Source organism: Channa argus, chromosome 1, assembly GCF_033026475.1.
Source record: "Channa argus isolate prfri chromosome 1, Channa argus male v1.0, whole genome shotgun sequence".
Lineage (NCBI taxonomy): Eukaryota > Metazoa > Chordata > Actinopteri > Anabantiformes > Channidae > Channa > Channa argus.
The window spans coordinates 23,618,068-23,635,883 of NC_090197.1; the positions used below are offsets into that span (position 1 = coordinate 23,618,068).

A 17,816-nucleotide genomic window follows, 5' to 3' on the forward strand; every position below is an offset into this window, starting at 1 on the left:
AGGCAGTGCTCCCTTCCCTCACTTCCCTTCTTTTGTTTGAACACACAGCTTAGAATGTGTAGGGCATCAAATGCTACAGGCTGTTCACACATTTGAAAGTATTAAACTAAAGGCATTAAACTAAAACTTACCACTAGAAACATTTGTAACAGGAAAGTCATTATTTAATCGTCTGTAAAAGCTGTAAAAATATGATTTTTTTAAGTGGAGTTTGGCTGAGGAAATGAGGTTAATTTTTTTCGAAATCAGTAAACAAAAATATCTGTTTTTTTTGTGAGAAACTCAATGCGGTGTATGGGCGGCGTTTGGAGACGTTGAACGCGGTCAGACAGACTAGGTGTACGCGCACAAACCACGCCCCGTAGTCCCATGAGGTCCCGGGGGGCCCTTATATGATGAGGCCTCCGGCTTAAGAATCCAGTATCACCCGGACGTGATCTCTCTGCTCTGTCAGCAGCTCTTTCAGAGTTAGTGAGCCCTGCACTACAGTTGTTGGATTTAGTTATTAAACTTCACTTGGAAATATGACTTCTTCAAACCCCGACCAGCGCCTGGAGCATCTCCTCAGTGCCGTGGAGAGCGAGTTCCAGAAGGGCAGCGAGAAAGGCGACGCGTCCGAGAGGGATATTAAACTGACCCTGGAGGATGCAGAACTGTGGAACAAGTTCAAAGAACTAACTAACGAGATGATTGTCACCAAGACTGGGAGGTAGGTTCAAAAGAGCAACCCAAGGGGAGGTCGCAGTGGCGGCTTGAGGGCACAGGCATTTTACGCGCCTTTTGCACACTGGATTTTAGGGTATAGGAGTGTGTGTAGGTTTGTAAAACTGTCTTTAATTTTCAAGGGTAAAATCCAGTGTTCATTTGACGTTTTCTTTCTCTCTGTCTTTTGCTCTGTCAAAATGCTGGTCGTGAGGCCCTAGGAGGTTTTTAAAAACAATGCACAGAAACATTTTGTACGCACAGAACGAAGTGCGTAAAATCATAGGATCAGCGCAGCTCCTTCAGACGCCTAAAGCATCCTTGTAAAAAGTTCATTCTTTTTCTCCCCAGGAGGATGTTTCCGGTGCTCAGGGCCAGCGTGACCGGACTGGACCCGAACGCCATGTACTCAGTGCTGTTGGATTTCGTGGCCGCGGACAACAACAGGTGGAAGTACGTGAACGGGGAGTGGGTCCCCGGTGGTAAACCTGAGCCCCAGAGCCCTAGCTGCGTCTACATCCACCCGGACTCCCCCAACTTCGGAGCGCACTGGATGAAAGCACCCGTCTCCTTCAGCAAAGTAAAACTCTCCAATAAACTCAACGGGGGAGGACAGGTGAAGATATTTTCTTTTACACTAAAATAAATCACTGGAATGTCAATTTTACATTTTAGGATAATCACAAAATCACTGGATTGTTTGACTCAAGATAATACTGGATTTAAGTCACTTCACTGCAATATTTTTACTTAATCAGAGGAGAATACTAAATGGGCTAAATTGAATGGCATTCAGGCTGTTGAATAACACCCAATTGTATGGTCTTTTAGATAATGCTGAATTCGCTGCACAAATACGAGCCCAGGATACACATTGTCAAGGTTGGAGGCATCCAGAAGATGATCAGCAGCCAGTCTTTTCCCGAAACACAGTTCATTGCTGTCACTGCTTACCAGAATGAAGAGGTCAGTAGTTGTGCACTGATCTGGGGTGTGCGTCATCTGTGTTTTCAATTTTGACTGAAATACTAACAGCTGTATCATCCTCCTCACAGATCACTGCTCTGAAGATAAAGCACAACCCATTTGCTAAAGCCTTTCTGGATGCTAAAGAAAGGTAAATACTCAACCCTCATATTTATGCTTAAATGACCAAATTTGTTGACTGACAGTATTTAATCTAATATTTCTGCTTTTGATTGCAGGAGCGACCATAAGGAAGTCACGGACCACAATGCAGACACTCAACAGTCTGGCTACTCTCAACGTGAGTTCCTTTTCTTTTTGCATGCTCCAAATTGTTCCCAATAGAGGTCTTTCTACTGGAAATGTTCAGAATTGTGAATAGTGTCTGTTTACTTCCTGCAGTCGGAGGTTGGTTCCTCCCAGGCCAGACTCCGATCTGCCCCAGCAGCAGCCCCCCTCAGTTCAGTGGCACAGCCGGCCACTCCTCTGGCACCTACTGTGAGCGCTACTCCAGCCTGAGGAACCACAGGGCAGCCCCTTACCCCAGCCACTACCCCCACCGCACCTCCAGCACAAGTAAGAGCCCATTGTTATCTTGTTTGTGTAGTGTTCCATTTATGTTGAAAGCACTGTGAAGAGAAGGATTGGCATCAATGTTTGGTTTTATACTCTTCTCTACAGACAGCTACATGGACAACTCTTCAGGAAATCTGCCCACTCATGACAGCTGGTCTGCTCTTCAGATCCCCAACTCCACAGCCATGGGTAATCTGTCCCACACTACCAACTCCACATCTAATTCCAGGTGAGCCTTACACAGTTTACCCACTGATACCACTGATTAAAGGACGCTTTCAAAGATATTGAACTTGCTTCTTTTGGGTCTAGTTTGAGTAGTAGATGTAAATAAATACCATTAAACTCCCCTTTGACTTCCCTGCATGAAAATATTTCTATGATTCTAAAAGACAAAATGCCTCCAGATGACATCACTTGGATAAAACTTCAGTTCAGATTATGTTGTCTTGTTGCTCACACTATGGACTTTTGAATCATGTTTAAGCTGCATTTCCAGAGCTCCCCCAGATAAGATCATCTGAACTCCTTATGATGAAAAAACTTCAAGATTCAGCTAGAATCAGAGAAATATTTTAATATAGGGAAGTCAGAGGAAAGTTTAAAAGCATAAATGTAAATTTACACCCTAAACTAAAGCCATAGAAATCAAGTTGAAAAGTGGTGAAGTTGCCCTTTAAGATTTATATGTATTTCCTGTCTTGATCTTTGGGTGAAAACAAGTGTTTATTTTTCTTAGTTTGGGTGTCAGATCTGATTTAATTATCTTTCTGGTTCTTCTCATCCTCAGTCAGTACCCCAGCCTCTGGTCAGTAGCTGGCACCACCCTCACTCCTTCAGGCTCCACCTCAGGCTCCATACCCGGTGGTTTGACCTCCCAGTTTCTGAGGGGATCCTCCTACACGGGCCTGACATCCTCGCTGCCCGTCTCCACACCTTCCTCCATGTACGACCCAAGCCTGAGCGAGGTTGGGGTCGGGGAAGCCCAGTTTGAGAGCTCCATCGCCAGGCTGACCGCATCCTGGGCGCCTGTAGCTCAGAGCTACTGAGCAGCTGCTGAGACTCGCAACTGATGCTGCCTGGATGCCTTCGCTAAAGGCTGGAGGCTGTAGGAGCAGGACTAAAGACATAAAAACAGTCCTGGAGTAGATACGTAAATGTCACAAGTCCTGCGAGGATGCCGTCTGGCACCTGCTTGTGAAAAAAAAAAGAAACATGGAATGACAGCCTCTAATTTAAGAAAAAAAGAAGGCTGTAGTCATACTGGACAAAATTAAGCTTGACAATCATTTCCATCCATGTTAGACAATGTTGCCCTTATACTCATTTATCTTATTTTATTTCAGTCCCCATGGCTCCATACAAGAAAACCCAACTGAAAAATCACTACATTTTTTGTTATTATTCTTAAATATCTAAGAGATTAAAAAAGGTTCCTGCTAACATAAAAGTGTATATGTGTGTAAATAGAATAAATTAATGTCCAGTGTTTCCCATGTAAATGTGCCTTTTCCTGATTACAAAACAAAGGTTCGGTGATCATAATGAGAGACACAAGTGCCTTCTTCTTCTTCCTGCTGAAATTCATGTACATAAAATATCTATTTGTATTTGAACTTGCTTTTATTTATGTCATTTAATAATAAATTAAAAGAAACTTGTATTCTCGAATCATGATTCTTTTGTCATTATCAGTGTGTCAGTGCTGCTTGCCAGCTACAGATAAGTGTATGGTTTTTATTTTGTGAAACAGACAATAAATAAATAAATAAATAAATCTAATTTAACCTAATTCTAATTGTAACAAGAGAATAAATAATTTGTAAGGTCAAAGGACAAGGAAGGCCGGAAGAAAAACATTAAGACCAAATGAATATTGATGAATGATGTAGAATCGGCAGTTTTATTTAGTTAATTCTTTTTTGTCCTTTCGGCTTTTCCCATGAGTTCAGGGTTGCCACAGCGGATCATTTGGCCCAATTTTATTTTCTAGCAAAATCAACTTCAAATGTCTAGTTTTTCCTGGTAGTTGTTCTGACTTAAAGTCTTTTAATTTAAAGCTTAGTTGAGTGAACATCAAGTTCACTTAACTAAACCAAACTAGAATTGTGTGCAAAGCTGCCCAAAGATTGTTCTTTTACTGCAGCTTTTCCAACTATAGGTGGAAAGTTTCTGTGTGTCTTAATTAACTCATGGTTGGTTCTTCTCAGTGCTACTCACCATGATGGAGGTTAGTCTTCCTACTATATAAAAATCCTCAGGATCAGTTTTCCCATGTTAGCTGCAGAGCTAAGCTTCATTGTCTCAGTTTGAAGATTTAACAAATAACCAGAAAGTACTTAATTTTACAGAGCTACCAAGAGTTTTCATAAATCCAATTTTTACCCCAGTGATATGAGCTATCTGTAAATAACAGTGTCACTAAGTGACTTTGGCTACATTGATGAGTAATTGAAATGACAAGGTGATGGAGAAGCGTCCAGTTTAGGAAATTTATTGAGATACTTTTCCATCACTGGCACCCGTTTGTTACAATCTGCGTTATGGTGCGACATACAGCTAACACATCATGATCAGCATGTGAGGACACAGGTACTGAATATGGACCAATATTCTAACACCTGGGGTTAAATTAAATTGACCAAAATTATTATAAATGAATTGAGTTTTGTTTAAAGTAGAAAACTTTATAGTGGAAAACCTATGGTAGAAAGCCTGGGGCAACGTTAAAACTCTGTAATGGAGAGATTAACTCATATATATACTCATATATTGTTGACTGTGGCTAAAATAAAGCTCTAAAATGTACTTTAAGCACAAACATACACCACTAATAATTCAGTTCACATTGTTCCTGACAGTCAACATGGCTTTAATTTCTTCTACTCATAAATTTGCTCTTTGGCTGCTAGCAATAAAAAAAAAAAAATTAAAAATAACTGATGGGGGCTGCAGACTATTATGCTATTACACTATTATAGTCACTACTACTTTTCTGCCATCCGTACTCATTATTCAGTCAGTGTGATAATATTTTGTATAAACAATCTGCAAAGTAAGTTGGATCTAAAGTGGGGAATATGGTCAAGTTCTTATAACTTTTCACCTTTGTACTTTCCACCACTGGTCATGGATACATTTATCTGTTATTACAAAAAAACTAAACAAAAAAACAACAATGATGAAAACAAGAAAATCAGTACATGCAATATCAAAAATTGGTAAAACTTAAATGCGTTCTACTTTTCCACCAGCTCATAACTGAGGCCAGTGGCTTGGCCGTGCACCCATGATGTCAGTGGTATGATGTGCGTGTCAGGCCCTCAGAGGTCTGGCCTCTGAACAGTGATGGAGTGGTCCTCACCAAGGTGCAAATGAAGGCTAGAGGGTCACAGGGCCACGGGCAAACAGTAATGAAGCAACGATGTGACCTGCTGCTGGCAGGGCCGCTTGCAGCAGAGTAAAGGGCCCTTGATGAGATGCTGACATTTCCCCCAAAGACTCTACTTTACTGTTTTTCCCAGTGTAGTATACTGCAAATAAAGACAGAAATACCACACTGTGAAACACTCATAAAGGAATATTAATGCAATACCAGAAACCTACAGAACATTCAAAATTGTACTAGTAAAGTAAAAGTACAGAACACAACGAAAATGTCCTGTATCACTGAACTGATGGCTCTTGTTCAGACAGTTACATTATTTATATGTGTAGTAAACTATTTTAAATTGAATTTGTTTTTTCACTCATGGTTTACTGTGTAGGAATGAGGTCTTCACGGCAGCATTTGATGATTTTTATCAAAAGCAATTAGGACATTAAAACACTAACATTCATTTAAAACTGTGATTCTGACAACCTGAAAAGCCCATAGTTTAGTGCAAATAATGATTTTCAGCTGTTTTAAAACTGTGGAAATGGTGTTGATTAGAGTAAGTTATAGCTAGCTGTGAAATCACATGTGGCATTAACAAAAAATGTGTGGCGTTGGAGGATAATACTCCATATTGTTACACATGTCACCTGAGATGAAATCTTCTTTCAGTCAATACCTCTTTCATTCCAGAAATGTGGTTGTGAAATGATACCTCAATAAAGCACCTTTTGTATTAACTATAATACTATATAACTATACATTTCTGCTGGCTAACACATGCTGTACAGTCTGTGACATATACAGCCATAAGTGTAATCGAGAGTTTGCTTAATAAACAGCAAAAAACTACAAATAAAACTCACTGAGCTGTGTGTGCGAAGCTGCTTGTTTATGAGCAGTTGTTCAGACTTGATGGAGGATGTTTGCGTATGGACTTTGCTCAGTCTGGAGCAGTCCTGCTGGGCACTGAGCCACCTCTGCCCATTCAGTTATGGTTTGTTTGTGTTGATGTGAGGACCAGGAGACGACCGAAGCCTTTGTCCTGCAGTACAGCTGATCTGCTCTGTACGCCTGTGTTGGCCTTCACTAATTGACAATTGGAGTTTGACTTTACACACTGGCCTCTTCTCCGCCCCTGGAAGTGTGTGTGTGTTCCAAATACGCTTTACAGAGTGTGCCCAGCACCCAGGTGTGGAGGACAGAGCACTCTAAACAACAGATGCAGATGTTGGGTTGGGTCAGTGTTGCCTAACTGTGACTGTAGTTATTAGCTTTGACTGTTTGTAGACTTTACTAATGACATAAAGCTGGAGTTTAACAATCGCTGACAGAAAGAAACAATATTTAGCCATAGACTGAAGTCAGACTTGTGCTTGACCAGTAATGCACCATGATAATGTAATATTGGACAGATGAAGGAGATGCCAATGTCTTTGTCCATACTTTGTTCGGGTGTCCCCTCACATATCTCTCCTCCACTTCCAGGAATGAGCCACCATCCTTATGAAAGAAGAGAGAAGGGCCATTATTATCATGGTGAGTCATATTGTGCAAGGCTCCGTGGATGATTTACGAGGGGTCGCTGCCAAAAAACAAGTCGTCAAGTCTGGAACAGCGAGTCAGTGCAGTGGCGGGGAGGTGTGTTTGGAGACTGCCCCCTTGTCCAGCCCAGAACTCCAGCCTCTGTCCCTCTGATGTCTGTGTGTCTTCGTTAATGAAGAAATTCTGGTACCTTGGTGAGACATTGCTCTCAGCTGAGCAGACTCTGCCTTCTCCGTGCCCTCAAACCCTGCACAGTCATACAGCCGCCCCACCCAACCACAATCCCATCAGGCCTCTAGCTTCACCTGCCTTGTTGAAGTAAATAAAGGAAAATCTGAATGTTGAGCCTCTACAATGATTTTCAATATGTGGAACAAGTTCAGAATTCAACAGCTTTTCCTTTTAATTGGTGATACAAGGTAGTAAGATTTACTCAAAGGTTTCATTAGCAGTATAGGTTTTTCATGGGGTCTAATTGTAGTCCTGAATGGCTGATCATTCTACCAAACACTAGGGAACAGACATTGGAAAAGATATTTTCCAAACCAAACTCACACTAAAAAGCTTAAAAGACTAAAGGGCCATACTAGATTTTTTTCATTTAGTATGTGCACACACTGGAATCATGCACAGGCCTCAAACCCCAGTCCATATCCACGAAGAAAGAGCAAGAAAAGAATTTCCTAATAAAAAATGGAAATAACCCAAATCAAATCCAACCACAGCTCAAAACTTGATGCATAAAATAAATAAATAATACATTATTGCCTGTAATCAAACTGAGGGGGCCTGGTGGATCAATGGGTAGAGCATTGAGTTAGGAGGCAGCGGGCCATGGGATCAAATCCCACCACACCAAGTGTGGCCTCGGCCAGCTATCAAGGGGCCACCTTGGTGCCTATTACCTTGGTGCCTATTACCTTGGTTGCGGCAGGAAGGGGATCCAGTGTAAAAACCTCATGTGCGGACATGTTCCGCTCTGGCGACCCCTGAAGGGACAAGCTTGCTTTACTTGCCGTTGATCTATTGCCTGAACCCAAACTCCCACTGGGTCTGATAGCAGAACACTTGAACATACCAGTGTTGAAAATTACATTTCTTTTCCACATTTTAGGGTGTTACTGCTTTAAAGAGTAAAAAGTGCTTATGGATTCATAATGTTAAAAAGTGTCAAAAACTCTGCAGCTAATTGTTGCATGTTAATGCAGTGCCATCTGCACTTAATTCCATAACCCTCAAATAATGACTGAACTTGTAGAGAGCGGAGAAAAGCTGCTCTCAATTATACAGTGGGTGAAATAGCCTTGTATACTATTATTAGTGTCACTAATACTTTCGCAATACTTTGTTACACACATTTACATGAAAATGTTTTCAAGAGGGCATTTTAAGGGAGAGGAAATTTTGTTTCATTCTAAAATTCAGAAGGTTGGGACTCCATTGGTTGGCTGTCATATAGATCACAGAGAGCATCTGACACCTAGATTGGTTGTCCACCAATCTCACAGTTGGTTCAATCCCCACTTCCTCCAGTCACATGTCAAAGTGTCCTTGAGCAAGACAATGAACACCAACTTAGTTGCTCCTGGTAAATGTTGGCCAGCTTCATAGCAGCTCCCCCATCGGTGTATGTGTGATTGTGAGTGTAAATGGGTGAATAAGAAGCAGAGTAAAGCGCTTTGAGTGCCAATAGGTAGAAAAGCACTATATAAGTGCAGACCATTTACCATTTACACCATATCCAACAAAGATACCAGCACAAAAACAGCAGTACTTGTAGTAAGTAAATCCACATTATACTACAACATTATACTATTTCACATGTCTGTGTCACACAACATTCACATCATGATGAACCCACAGAGAATTTCCCCTAGCAATGGTTGTCCTCAGGGCTACGGAGCATTTTAGTCTCATGTTCATAAGACTATTTAAAAACTAGTTAAAGTGATTAACAAGTCCAGACCACTCTTTCCCCAATGTGGAGTAAAGCATACTGAGCTACTAGTCAACATCCAAGACACAAAGAACATGTGGTAACATACATTAAGCTCAGAAACTTTGTCTTTGCAAAACACCATTGTCTTGATGAGACAGATGTCTGAAGAGTGTTTTTGAACTACATGAGCAATTTCACACACTAGGGGGACTTGCTGGCCAGCATAAGCTAATGTATGTTTCGTCCGGTCACCACAGCGATGGTGACAGCCTCTCACCAGCCTGACAGGCCAGTCCAGTTTAGTTGTGGACAGTCACACATGCAGAAAAGACTTGTAAGCAAACTGGACCTCTCTGAAGCAACATTTAGCAGAGGTGCATGATATCCAATGTGGTCTGAATGTGAAACAGTGCCTTTGACTCACTGGTAGGGGTTTGCGGATTATCCTCACAGCTCAGATGATGCGTCTGTCACTGCATTAACACAGTCCCAATCTGTTAAGAGCGTTATAAAGTGTAAATAATGGTAACAGTGAAGTTTAAATTCTTTTCCCTTGAAAGCCTGTCAGTGACCGATGCACCACTGCAAACCTTAAAATTAAACATAAAGGAAACTCCACACATTTTACACATCGAACTGTTTATGGGTGTTGGGTAGGACTACTGCATATATACCAGTGTAGAAAGTATTTAATACTTTCTACGACACATTTGTTATTCTTGTCCCCATAAGAAGTCATTTAACATTGTTAGATTTTGTAACCACTTTTCTATGTAGCAATTTTCATTGGTAGATTCTGCCATTGAGACTTATTTTCACTCAGATTAAACACAATGTACAGTGTTATACACGTGACTATTACCCCAGTGCATGCTGAGATGGTTTCTGAAATGTAATCACATCACGAATACCAATGGCATGAATGCTGATGATGATTTCAACTCTCTATTCTTTGTGCCTTTTTAAATAAGGCACAATCACAACATAATTACATCCAGAATTAAATAATCAATCCTAAAACTGATTTCCCTGAAACCTGGTTAGAATTTACAGGTTGATTTTTTCTGGACATCTGTATGTTAGGCTGAATTGCTTGAGCCACCTTCTTAGAACAGGGCCCAGGTTATGAAGTTGACTTAGTGTAGAGCAGAGGGTTGCAGGACACAGACAGTGGTAAACACACATCTCCCTCCTGGAGGGAATGTACAAGTCAATTGTTGTAGTATGTATAATATGTATAACTCAGAATAGAGGACATTACACATTTAACAAAATGCTACCTGTTATTTACGGTCTGTGTAAGTCAAACAGGAACAGGCCTACAGTAACACTGACATACATACTCAAACTAACTTCATAGGCTGATCATGACGTTACCCTTTAACTTTGTCATTTTCTTCTCTTGCACCTTTAACAGGATTGAAAGGATGGGTGGTGGCACTTGCTGCAGATTTATTACGCAAGATACACTCAACATTCCCACAGCTCACAATCTCTTTACACTTTAAAGTAAATACTGCTCCCTTGTGGCTGAACATTTCAAATGCTTCTAACTGTGCATGTTGCTGAGCATTTCCTTGGCACAACAGGGACTAAAGTTAACTGCCAATATATCGAAAAACTTTATTGGCAGTTAAGATTTTCTAATAACATGCTGTAATAAATAAACTGTATAAATAAAGGCTTTGAAAAACACTAGTAAGCTGGTTATGACTGATACATGCTATGTTAGCACGGTGTCCTAGGGTTAAGTCTGGATATAAAACTTCTCACACACACACACTCACACACAGTATCATTATGCACTTAAGATTTCCTACTAGGTTTTAAATCAATTTATTTAAAAAAATCCAGACACATCTTTAAATATTCAGACAATATTTAGGAGAATGCAAGGATTACAGTCATCAGTTCTATTCTCATACAAAAAGAAAAGAGAACATCATGTTAGCCAACAAAACCAATGTCAAGTTTGAGGAATAGAAATTAAGATTAGATTCTACAAGTAAAGCTGACAACAACGCTTCTTAGCTGAATTTGGCTTTGGAGAAATCCATCTCTGGGTGCTGAGCCATGAACCTGCAGATAAAAGAAAACAAAATGTATTTTCTTTGAAATTATAATTACATGGGCATTTTAGTACACAAAGCACAGTTAATTAAACTTTAACATGACATGGTGCTTGGTCAGCTGGTGCATTGTTGTCATACCACGTCAGACATGGGCTTGTTTCCCCGCTGAGTACCAATAAGGATTTTTTTATTTTAACTATAGCACCTCCATCTGGTCAATGACGAAAGAAGCACAATCCAACTTATGGGACAGTGGAACGAGACAGTGGAACGAGACAGTGGAACGAGACAGTGTCACGCAACAAAGATGTTATATGCTTTGTATGAAACTCAGATCCATTATCTCCACAGCTGTTACCAGAGTAGTTGTGTATTAACTGGGATTATTACTGGCAGCTTAAAGAGGAGGTGCAGACATTGCTCTTCCAAATCTTTGACCAGAAATCAAGGTGAAAACTCAACTGTGAAGGATTAAATGTCGACATTTCTACTGTCACAACCACCTTGCAGACATTAAAATTAAGCCCAATGGAGGCCTGAGAATGAGAAGTGAACTTCACAGCTCGGCAGAACTTTAAAGCAGAGCTCATAAGAAAAACAGTAGCCTAAAAACATTGCTCGGCCAATATATGTATGAAACTATTCACAGTAAGCAAGAACAACTTACTGTAGACTTTCAACTTGTTTCTTAAGTGTGTAATTTTGGAAATTAATTTATATGAATGGTAGATCCTAAGCTTTTCCTATAATAAAAATAATCCTGCTTAAAAAACAAAACAAAAAAACAAACAGTAGTTTTGCATGCCCAGCTGATTGGATAAACTTGGCGCACAAGGCCAGAACAGGATTATCGATATACAGCACATCTGAATTTAAAGCATTAAATGTAATGTTTAAGTTTCTATGACAGTAACACTCAGATTAAGTCTCTAATATTTGAAAATAATTACAACAATTTTGGGCTGTTTGTGTACTTGTGTGTTTGTGTCGCACTGCAAACACACCACCAAACCAGTAGTTGGGGTTTCTTTCTATTAAATTTCTTTGCGGTTTTAAAATCAATATTGACTGTAACTGGGCAGATTGTGTTGAGTTGAGCTAACAGTTACTTTTAATGAAATTACTGCAATGCAAGAAATAGAGCAGATGTTGGAGGAGGCCATCTGTATGCCAAATGAACCAATTAAGGCAAAAAAGAAGAAAAAAAAAAAGCCAGCACTAATGCAGTTGTCTGCTGCACTGCACAGCACTAAACGCATTGCATAAGGAACAAAATTGTCCTTTGCATTAACTGAAACAAGCAAATAACAAAAATGTTGTGATGATAGAATTCACAACCCAACTGGCTGATTATTAATTAAGATGTTTATTTTGTAATGGTTTGTGTTGGGGAGGGTGGCTGGCGTACAATGCACAGAGCTGTCAAGCCAACGCCCCAGATTCACTTCCCGAGTCCGGCCCCGGAGCCCTATTTCTGGGTAGCCTTAAGCAAGAATACAGCTGACGTTAGGGTTAGAGCAAGATCGTGGATGTGTTTAAAAGTGAAAAAACATGTTATAAGGGGGCCTGGTGGCTCAGTAGTAGACCATTGGGTTGGGATACAGAAGGCTGCGGGTTCCAATCCCACCTAACCTTGGTGGCGATCCCCAGTCTGGGCAAAAAAAGTGGGAGGGTTGCGGCAGGAAGGGTATCTGGCATATAAAACAAACAAACAAAAAACCTACAGTAACAACAACTACAACATGCCAAATCCGGCACTTCTGAAGGCACAAGCCAAAAGCCGTTGATTTATTTCAGAATGGTCTCTTTTCTCCCCCTGGCACGTTTAGTAAAGGATTACGTCAATACACAATAAAATAAGTTTAAAAGCCATTGTAACCTTTATCAGTGCCTGTATTAATTAATCTCATAGTGAAAAAAAATTATTGGTTCTACAGAACTTTATGCGCTTCTTGTGTCTTAATTTTAGGGCAGCAATGTGCAAAAATGTATATTCGAATAGTTGGATCTCATTGTAGATGGATTTCATTTTAGGACCAGTTTGACAGTCCTAAAAAGCACCTTAATTATTTGGGAATGATAGGTGATTAATTAGCATTGAAGACTTACTTTTTTAAAATGTCTTGTTTCTTCTGCTCTTCAGATGTAGGCAGGCCCATTGATTTCTGCCTCTGGTCATACATCATCTTCTCCACCATGCCACGGGTCTCTCCGTCCAGGTCTGATAGCTGCTCAGAAGTAAACGTGTTGTGAGGAAGAGTGCAGCAAGATGAAAGAATACTTGTCAACAATGTAACCTTTATGTTAAGACCACATGTAGTGCAAAACCACTTTTCTTCCTTTACCTTTGAGTTTTCTGGACAGATTTTCTTGGTGCTGATTTCAGGATCTGTAGTAACAATCTTGCTCCACCACTCCATCTTATTAATCTAAAATTAAAGGGGAAAAAATTACATTATTGATAATCAGCCACTCCATTCTGTTCTGATTCACTTTACTACTGCCAAAGTGAAACCTCAGAAAATCTGTGGCTGTAACATGGCTTTAAAGATTCACACCTTTTTTTTTTTTTTTTTTTACCTTTTCTAGGTGAACTGTCACCACCTTGCCATCATCAATGAGCCAGGAACTTTCTTCTACCTTCACCTCATTGTACAACTGGCCTTCAATAACAGGAGGGTGTCCCTTCAGGCCAACCTTGATGGAACGTCGCTGGATGTCTACCACTACATCTCTACCTTTGATGCGGAACTTCACATCAAAGGGCACTGCCAACTAGGGGAGAGTATAAAGTTGAATATTACCTAGTAGATTCTTGTTTATTCATTCTTGTAGAAACCATTTCAAGCAGGTGAAGACAGTGGAATCACTTGATTTTCCTTCTGCTTTATTCTGTAAAAATCAGATCTAAGGTGACAAAGAATAGAATAATTCCTACAATTCGGACTCTGGTTTTCTGAGTTTATTCATGCACAAGGATGCTCATCAACAAGGTAATCATGAAAGGTTGATGCTTTACTCTTTCTAACTTATAACGTAATCTAATGAGTTAATATTGAATGTAAATTTGCAGTCAACTGATTGATGGGCCTCCCTGCTCTCTACAAATTGGCACTGGCCATTGAAAAACCCATCTAATCAGTCGACCACTTATGTAAATATGTTGAACAATGCAAAATGTCCATAACAGATGGTTGTGCTGGGTTCCAGCTGTTGTGGTTTCATTGTCAACAGAAAAAAGTTTCAGAAGTTGTTGTTTTTTTGCAGGAACATTAATAATATAATGTATAAAGGCGGTTTAATTTTTGTGTGTCTTCAACAAGCAATACTTTATGTCTGCAGCTCATTTGACAGATGCTTTGGGGATAAAACATACTATCATCATTAATTTTAAACATCAGTACATTGTAAGATCCTTATTTTAAGTTCTTCACAAACACCCTAGCAGATTTGTAATGACTGCCAACATAGTAGTTATTTGTTAACAATTGTGTGTTCATACTAGGGCTGTCAACATGAATTCCACAATAATGCCAAAATGCAAATTCATTTTAACGGCTTTTTGATGCCCGTTAAAACAACAAACAATAACATATCTAAAAAATGCAAAATTTAGGCCATTTATATGCAAATGGACGCAGAGGGGTGCTCCAAAATGTATCCAAATGTATCATCTATTCCATGTAAGGTACTTGTAGTGAAACAGTGTCCGTAGTCAGAGACACCAGCACAGTGGCATAGTCCCCCACTGTCAAATAATTTCAATATCGGTAACTCACATCAACTTCTGACAGGGTCTGTGTCCACTTGTAGTTGGGCAGGTCAGCTCCATTTCCTGCATTAGGCTTCAGTTTATCTTTATCTTTCTCATCTTCCTCTCCTTCTGATTCAGACTAGAAGAATGGAAAAATAATGCAGAACTATACGTTACTGCTCATCCACAAGTTATTAAAGCATTTTAATGCAGAACTGTCCAACTGCTGACTCACCCCGTTCTCTTTTTCTGCTTTTTCCGGTGATTTTTGTTCACTTGCTGTAGGATCCTCTAATTTCTTTTTCTAAAGTACACATTACACAAAACGTAAATACAAAAACAGAACTACGGCAGTAATTTTATTTACATTTGACAGAGCATTAAAGGGCCCATATTTCACCTTGTCAAGTTCAGACTGAAGTTTTTCTGCTTCTTCATCAGTAAGTTCCTGAATTCTGGGACCATCATCATTTTTCTTTTTCGTCTCCTCTTGCGCTAACTTGGCAGCTCTTTCAGCTTTTTCTTTCTTTTCCTTCTCCTGTTTCATTTGATTGGCTTTGTGGGCCTTAAGCGCTAGATTGCTGTGGTGGGCGAAAGCATCCTTCACTAACTGAAAGGTTAGAAAACGAGGGATAAGAGAAGGTGTCAATAGTGTAACGCAGTACATGCTTTTGACTACATAGTCTCTGAAGCTGCAGAGGCAGATACTCACCTTCTCTGCAGCACCTGTATCACCACCAGTGAAAAAATCTGTTTTGCGGCGGAGGAAGCTGAAAAATGTGTTTACTAACTGTTGAGAGAAAAACAATCTTAACATTTTACTTGAACACTAGCGGCATAATCACACAAGAATGTTTACATGTGCACATAAACATCTTTTTTTAAAACTTTGTTGCTAATTCCTCATATTTTTTTTTAATTGTACAACGATATATTGTTTTCCAGGAACATCGACTCTTTATAAAAAGAGTTTAATGCGAAGTAAAATGTTAATTTATTGAATTGTCGTGCTGCTTTACGAATCACGTGTAACGTTATGCCGAATTCACCAGGGGACTTTACTCATTTTAAAAGTAAAGTTGTGGTTTACAAGGGAGTGAGCTCTTTGTAATGACAACAAAATCGATTACCACCTGTATACTTAAAAAATACGCTTGTCGTTTTCTGAATGTTAAGATGTATATACTAGCTTACAGGCTAACTAGAGTACGTTACGTTAGCACAATTGCTTTAACGTGCACATATTAGCAAGAGTGAATATGCATTACCTCTTGTACCCCTCCTTCGTGCTGCTGCGCCATAACAAGCAACATTCCGTCATACTTTTCTTCATCATCACTCATGTTGGTGAAGTAGGAATTTGATCAGGAAAGTGACTGCAGCGTAAACGACGAGCAAAAAGTTGCGCTAGCTACAATGTGAAGCTTGTAGTCACACCATAGACTTCCTGGAAACAAACTCCGCCTCATCTTTTTTCGACCAATCACAGCAACATATTCTCAATGACAGCTAAGATGACCAATAAAGTGAGAAAATAGGGCCCGGAGGGACGGAGGCGTCACTTAAGAACAAGAATTTTCTAGAAATATAATCATATGATTAATAGCCATACTCTACTGTAAATGTATAATGATAAACCATCGAGTTAACAGCAGCAACTGTTGGCCTCCCTTATATCGCATTATTATTATATTATACAGTAATAAATAAAAAATTTTAGTACCACTATAGGCAAAAGTCAAAACCTTCTCATTCCAATTTTTTCTACATTGTAGAATGATTCTAAACACACAAAAAACTAAATTAGACATATAGAATTATTTAGTAAAACAAGAAAGTGCAAACAAAGACTTCCATCTTCCATCTTCTGTTTTTGTAACAGTTTTTCACACTCATTATGTCCCCTCAACCAGCTTGATAACTAGTCACTAAATGAAGGAATTCCCAGACTTAAGCATGTGTTACTTTTTCTACAGACTCATCTAATCATGATTCATCTTGAATTTATTCAAGTGACCTTGGAGGCCAGGTCATTGGATGCAGCACCTTAGTACCCTGCCAATACATAGCTTTGGAGAGACTTTTACATCATTGTTCTGTAGTAAATCACATTATTATCTCATTAAGCACAAATGAGATGGGAGGGTATGTTGCTGCAGAATGTTGTGGTAGACATAGTTGTTTAGTGTACCTCAAATTCTAAATAAATCACTATGCCAACCTATTGTAAGCACAAATAAGAATATTAGTGTTTATCAGTTATACAGTATTATCGTTCATTCATTAGCTATACAGAGCTAATGAATTCCAATTCCAACTGTTACAGATATAAATGTCCTGAGCTAGTATTTATTTTATTACATTCCTTTAGTAATATCTATCAATACTAATTCCAATCTGATACTCACACTATAGTTATTATTTCTATAGTAAATATAGATTTAATTTTATCTGACACACACACACACACACACACACACACACATATATTAACAGAAATATGTAATTACTTATTTTAATGTGGAGAGGTCTGGTGGTGGCCTCCAATGACACAGACTCATTGAACATCACTGTCAGATAGGAAGAGGTATTCATAAAAGTAATATGATACTATAAAAGTAATTTGAGCAAGGCTCATCCTACTGATCAATCAGAGATGAGTAACAATTACTGCTTGATTAGTTAGTTTATTAGCATTACTATTTATTGTAATTTGATATCTACAACTACTTGAAAGACTGTCTAAAGTTTGGTGGCCTGTAAAGAGCAAAGTAAAACTGGACTAAGCAAACCAGAGAGGAGTGATTCATGTCATCTCATGTTAGCACTGGCTGGCTGTTGCCCTGTAGCTTTATTAAGACACACCTCATTTTTAAGGAGCTACTT

At 39.3% G+C, this 17,816-nt stretch overlaps 2 protein-coding genes across 3 annotated transcripts; one reads left to right on the forward strand and one right to left on the reverse strand.

The window, feature by feature from the left end:
- The first annotated feature begins 440 nt into the window (after positions 1-440).
- tbxta (T-box transcription factor Ta) lies at positions 441-3,813 on the forward strand. 2 transcript variants are annotated; one of them, XM_067481848.1, is made up of 8 exons: positions 441-709; positions 1,054-1,318; positions 1,534-1,668; positions 1,758-1,819; positions 1,908-1,969; positions 2,071-2,257; positions 2,354-2,473; positions 3,035-3,813. In XM_067481848.1, the coding sequence occupies exons 1-8, from the start codon at positions 525-527 to the stop codon at positions 3,291-3,293; spliced, it is 1,275 nt and encodes a 424-aa protein (XP_067337949.1). In that variant the 5' UTR covers positions 441-524; the 3' UTR covers positions 3,294-3,813. The 2 variants fall into 2 exon arrangements, with proteins under 2 accessions (XP_067337949.1, XP_067337958.1); XM_067481857.1 differs by lacking the exon at positions 2,071-2,257 and having other exon boundaries at positions 2,350-2,473.
- A 7,111-nt stretch (positions 3,814-10,924) lies between these two features.
- nudc (nudC nuclear distribution protein) lies at positions 10,925-16,388 on the reverse strand. The gene is made up of 9 exons (XM_067508427.1): positions 16,199-16,388; positions 15,643-15,720; positions 15,331-15,540; positions 15,166-15,234; positions 14,956-15,069; positions 13,757-13,951; positions 13,522-13,605; positions 13,286-13,404; positions 10,925-11,183 (listed from the first exon to the last, which is right to left on the reverse strand). The coding sequence occupies exons 1-9, from the start codon at positions 16,271-16,273 to the stop codon at positions 11,132-11,134; spliced, it is 996 nt and encodes a 331-aa protein (XP_067364528.1). The 5' UTR covers positions 16,274-16,388; the 3' UTR covers positions 10,925-11,131.
- Positions 16,389-17,816: the final 1,428 nt, after the last annotated feature.

Excerpts from the sequence above, each read along its gene's own strand:
- nudc (XM_067508427.1), bottom strand. The coding sequence starts at position 16,273 with ATGAGTGATGATGAAGAAAAGTATGACGGAATGTTGCTTGTTATGGCG. Across the intron at positions 15,721-16,198 it reads ACGAAGGAGGGGTACAAGAG|TTAGTAAACACATTTTTCAG; the intron begins GTAATGCATATT and ends TTCTCTCAACAG. Across the intron at positions 13,405-13,521 it reads TCTGTCCAGAAAACTCAAAG|CTATCAGACCTGGACGGAGA; the intron begins GTAAAGGAAGAA and ends ACTTCTGAGCAG.
- tbxta (XM_067481848.1), top strand. The coding sequence starts at position 525 with ATGACTTCTTCAAACCCCGACCAGCGCCTGGAGCATCTCCTCAGTGCC. Across the intron at positions 1,319-1,533 it reads AACTCAACGGGGGAGGACAG|ATAATGCTGAATTCGCTGCA; the intron begins GTGAAGATATTT and ends ATGGTCTTTTAG. Across the intron at positions 1,820-1,907 it reads TTTCTGGATGCTAAAGAAAG|GAGCGACCATAAGGAAGTCA; the intron begins GTAAATACTCAA and ends TTTTGATTGCAG.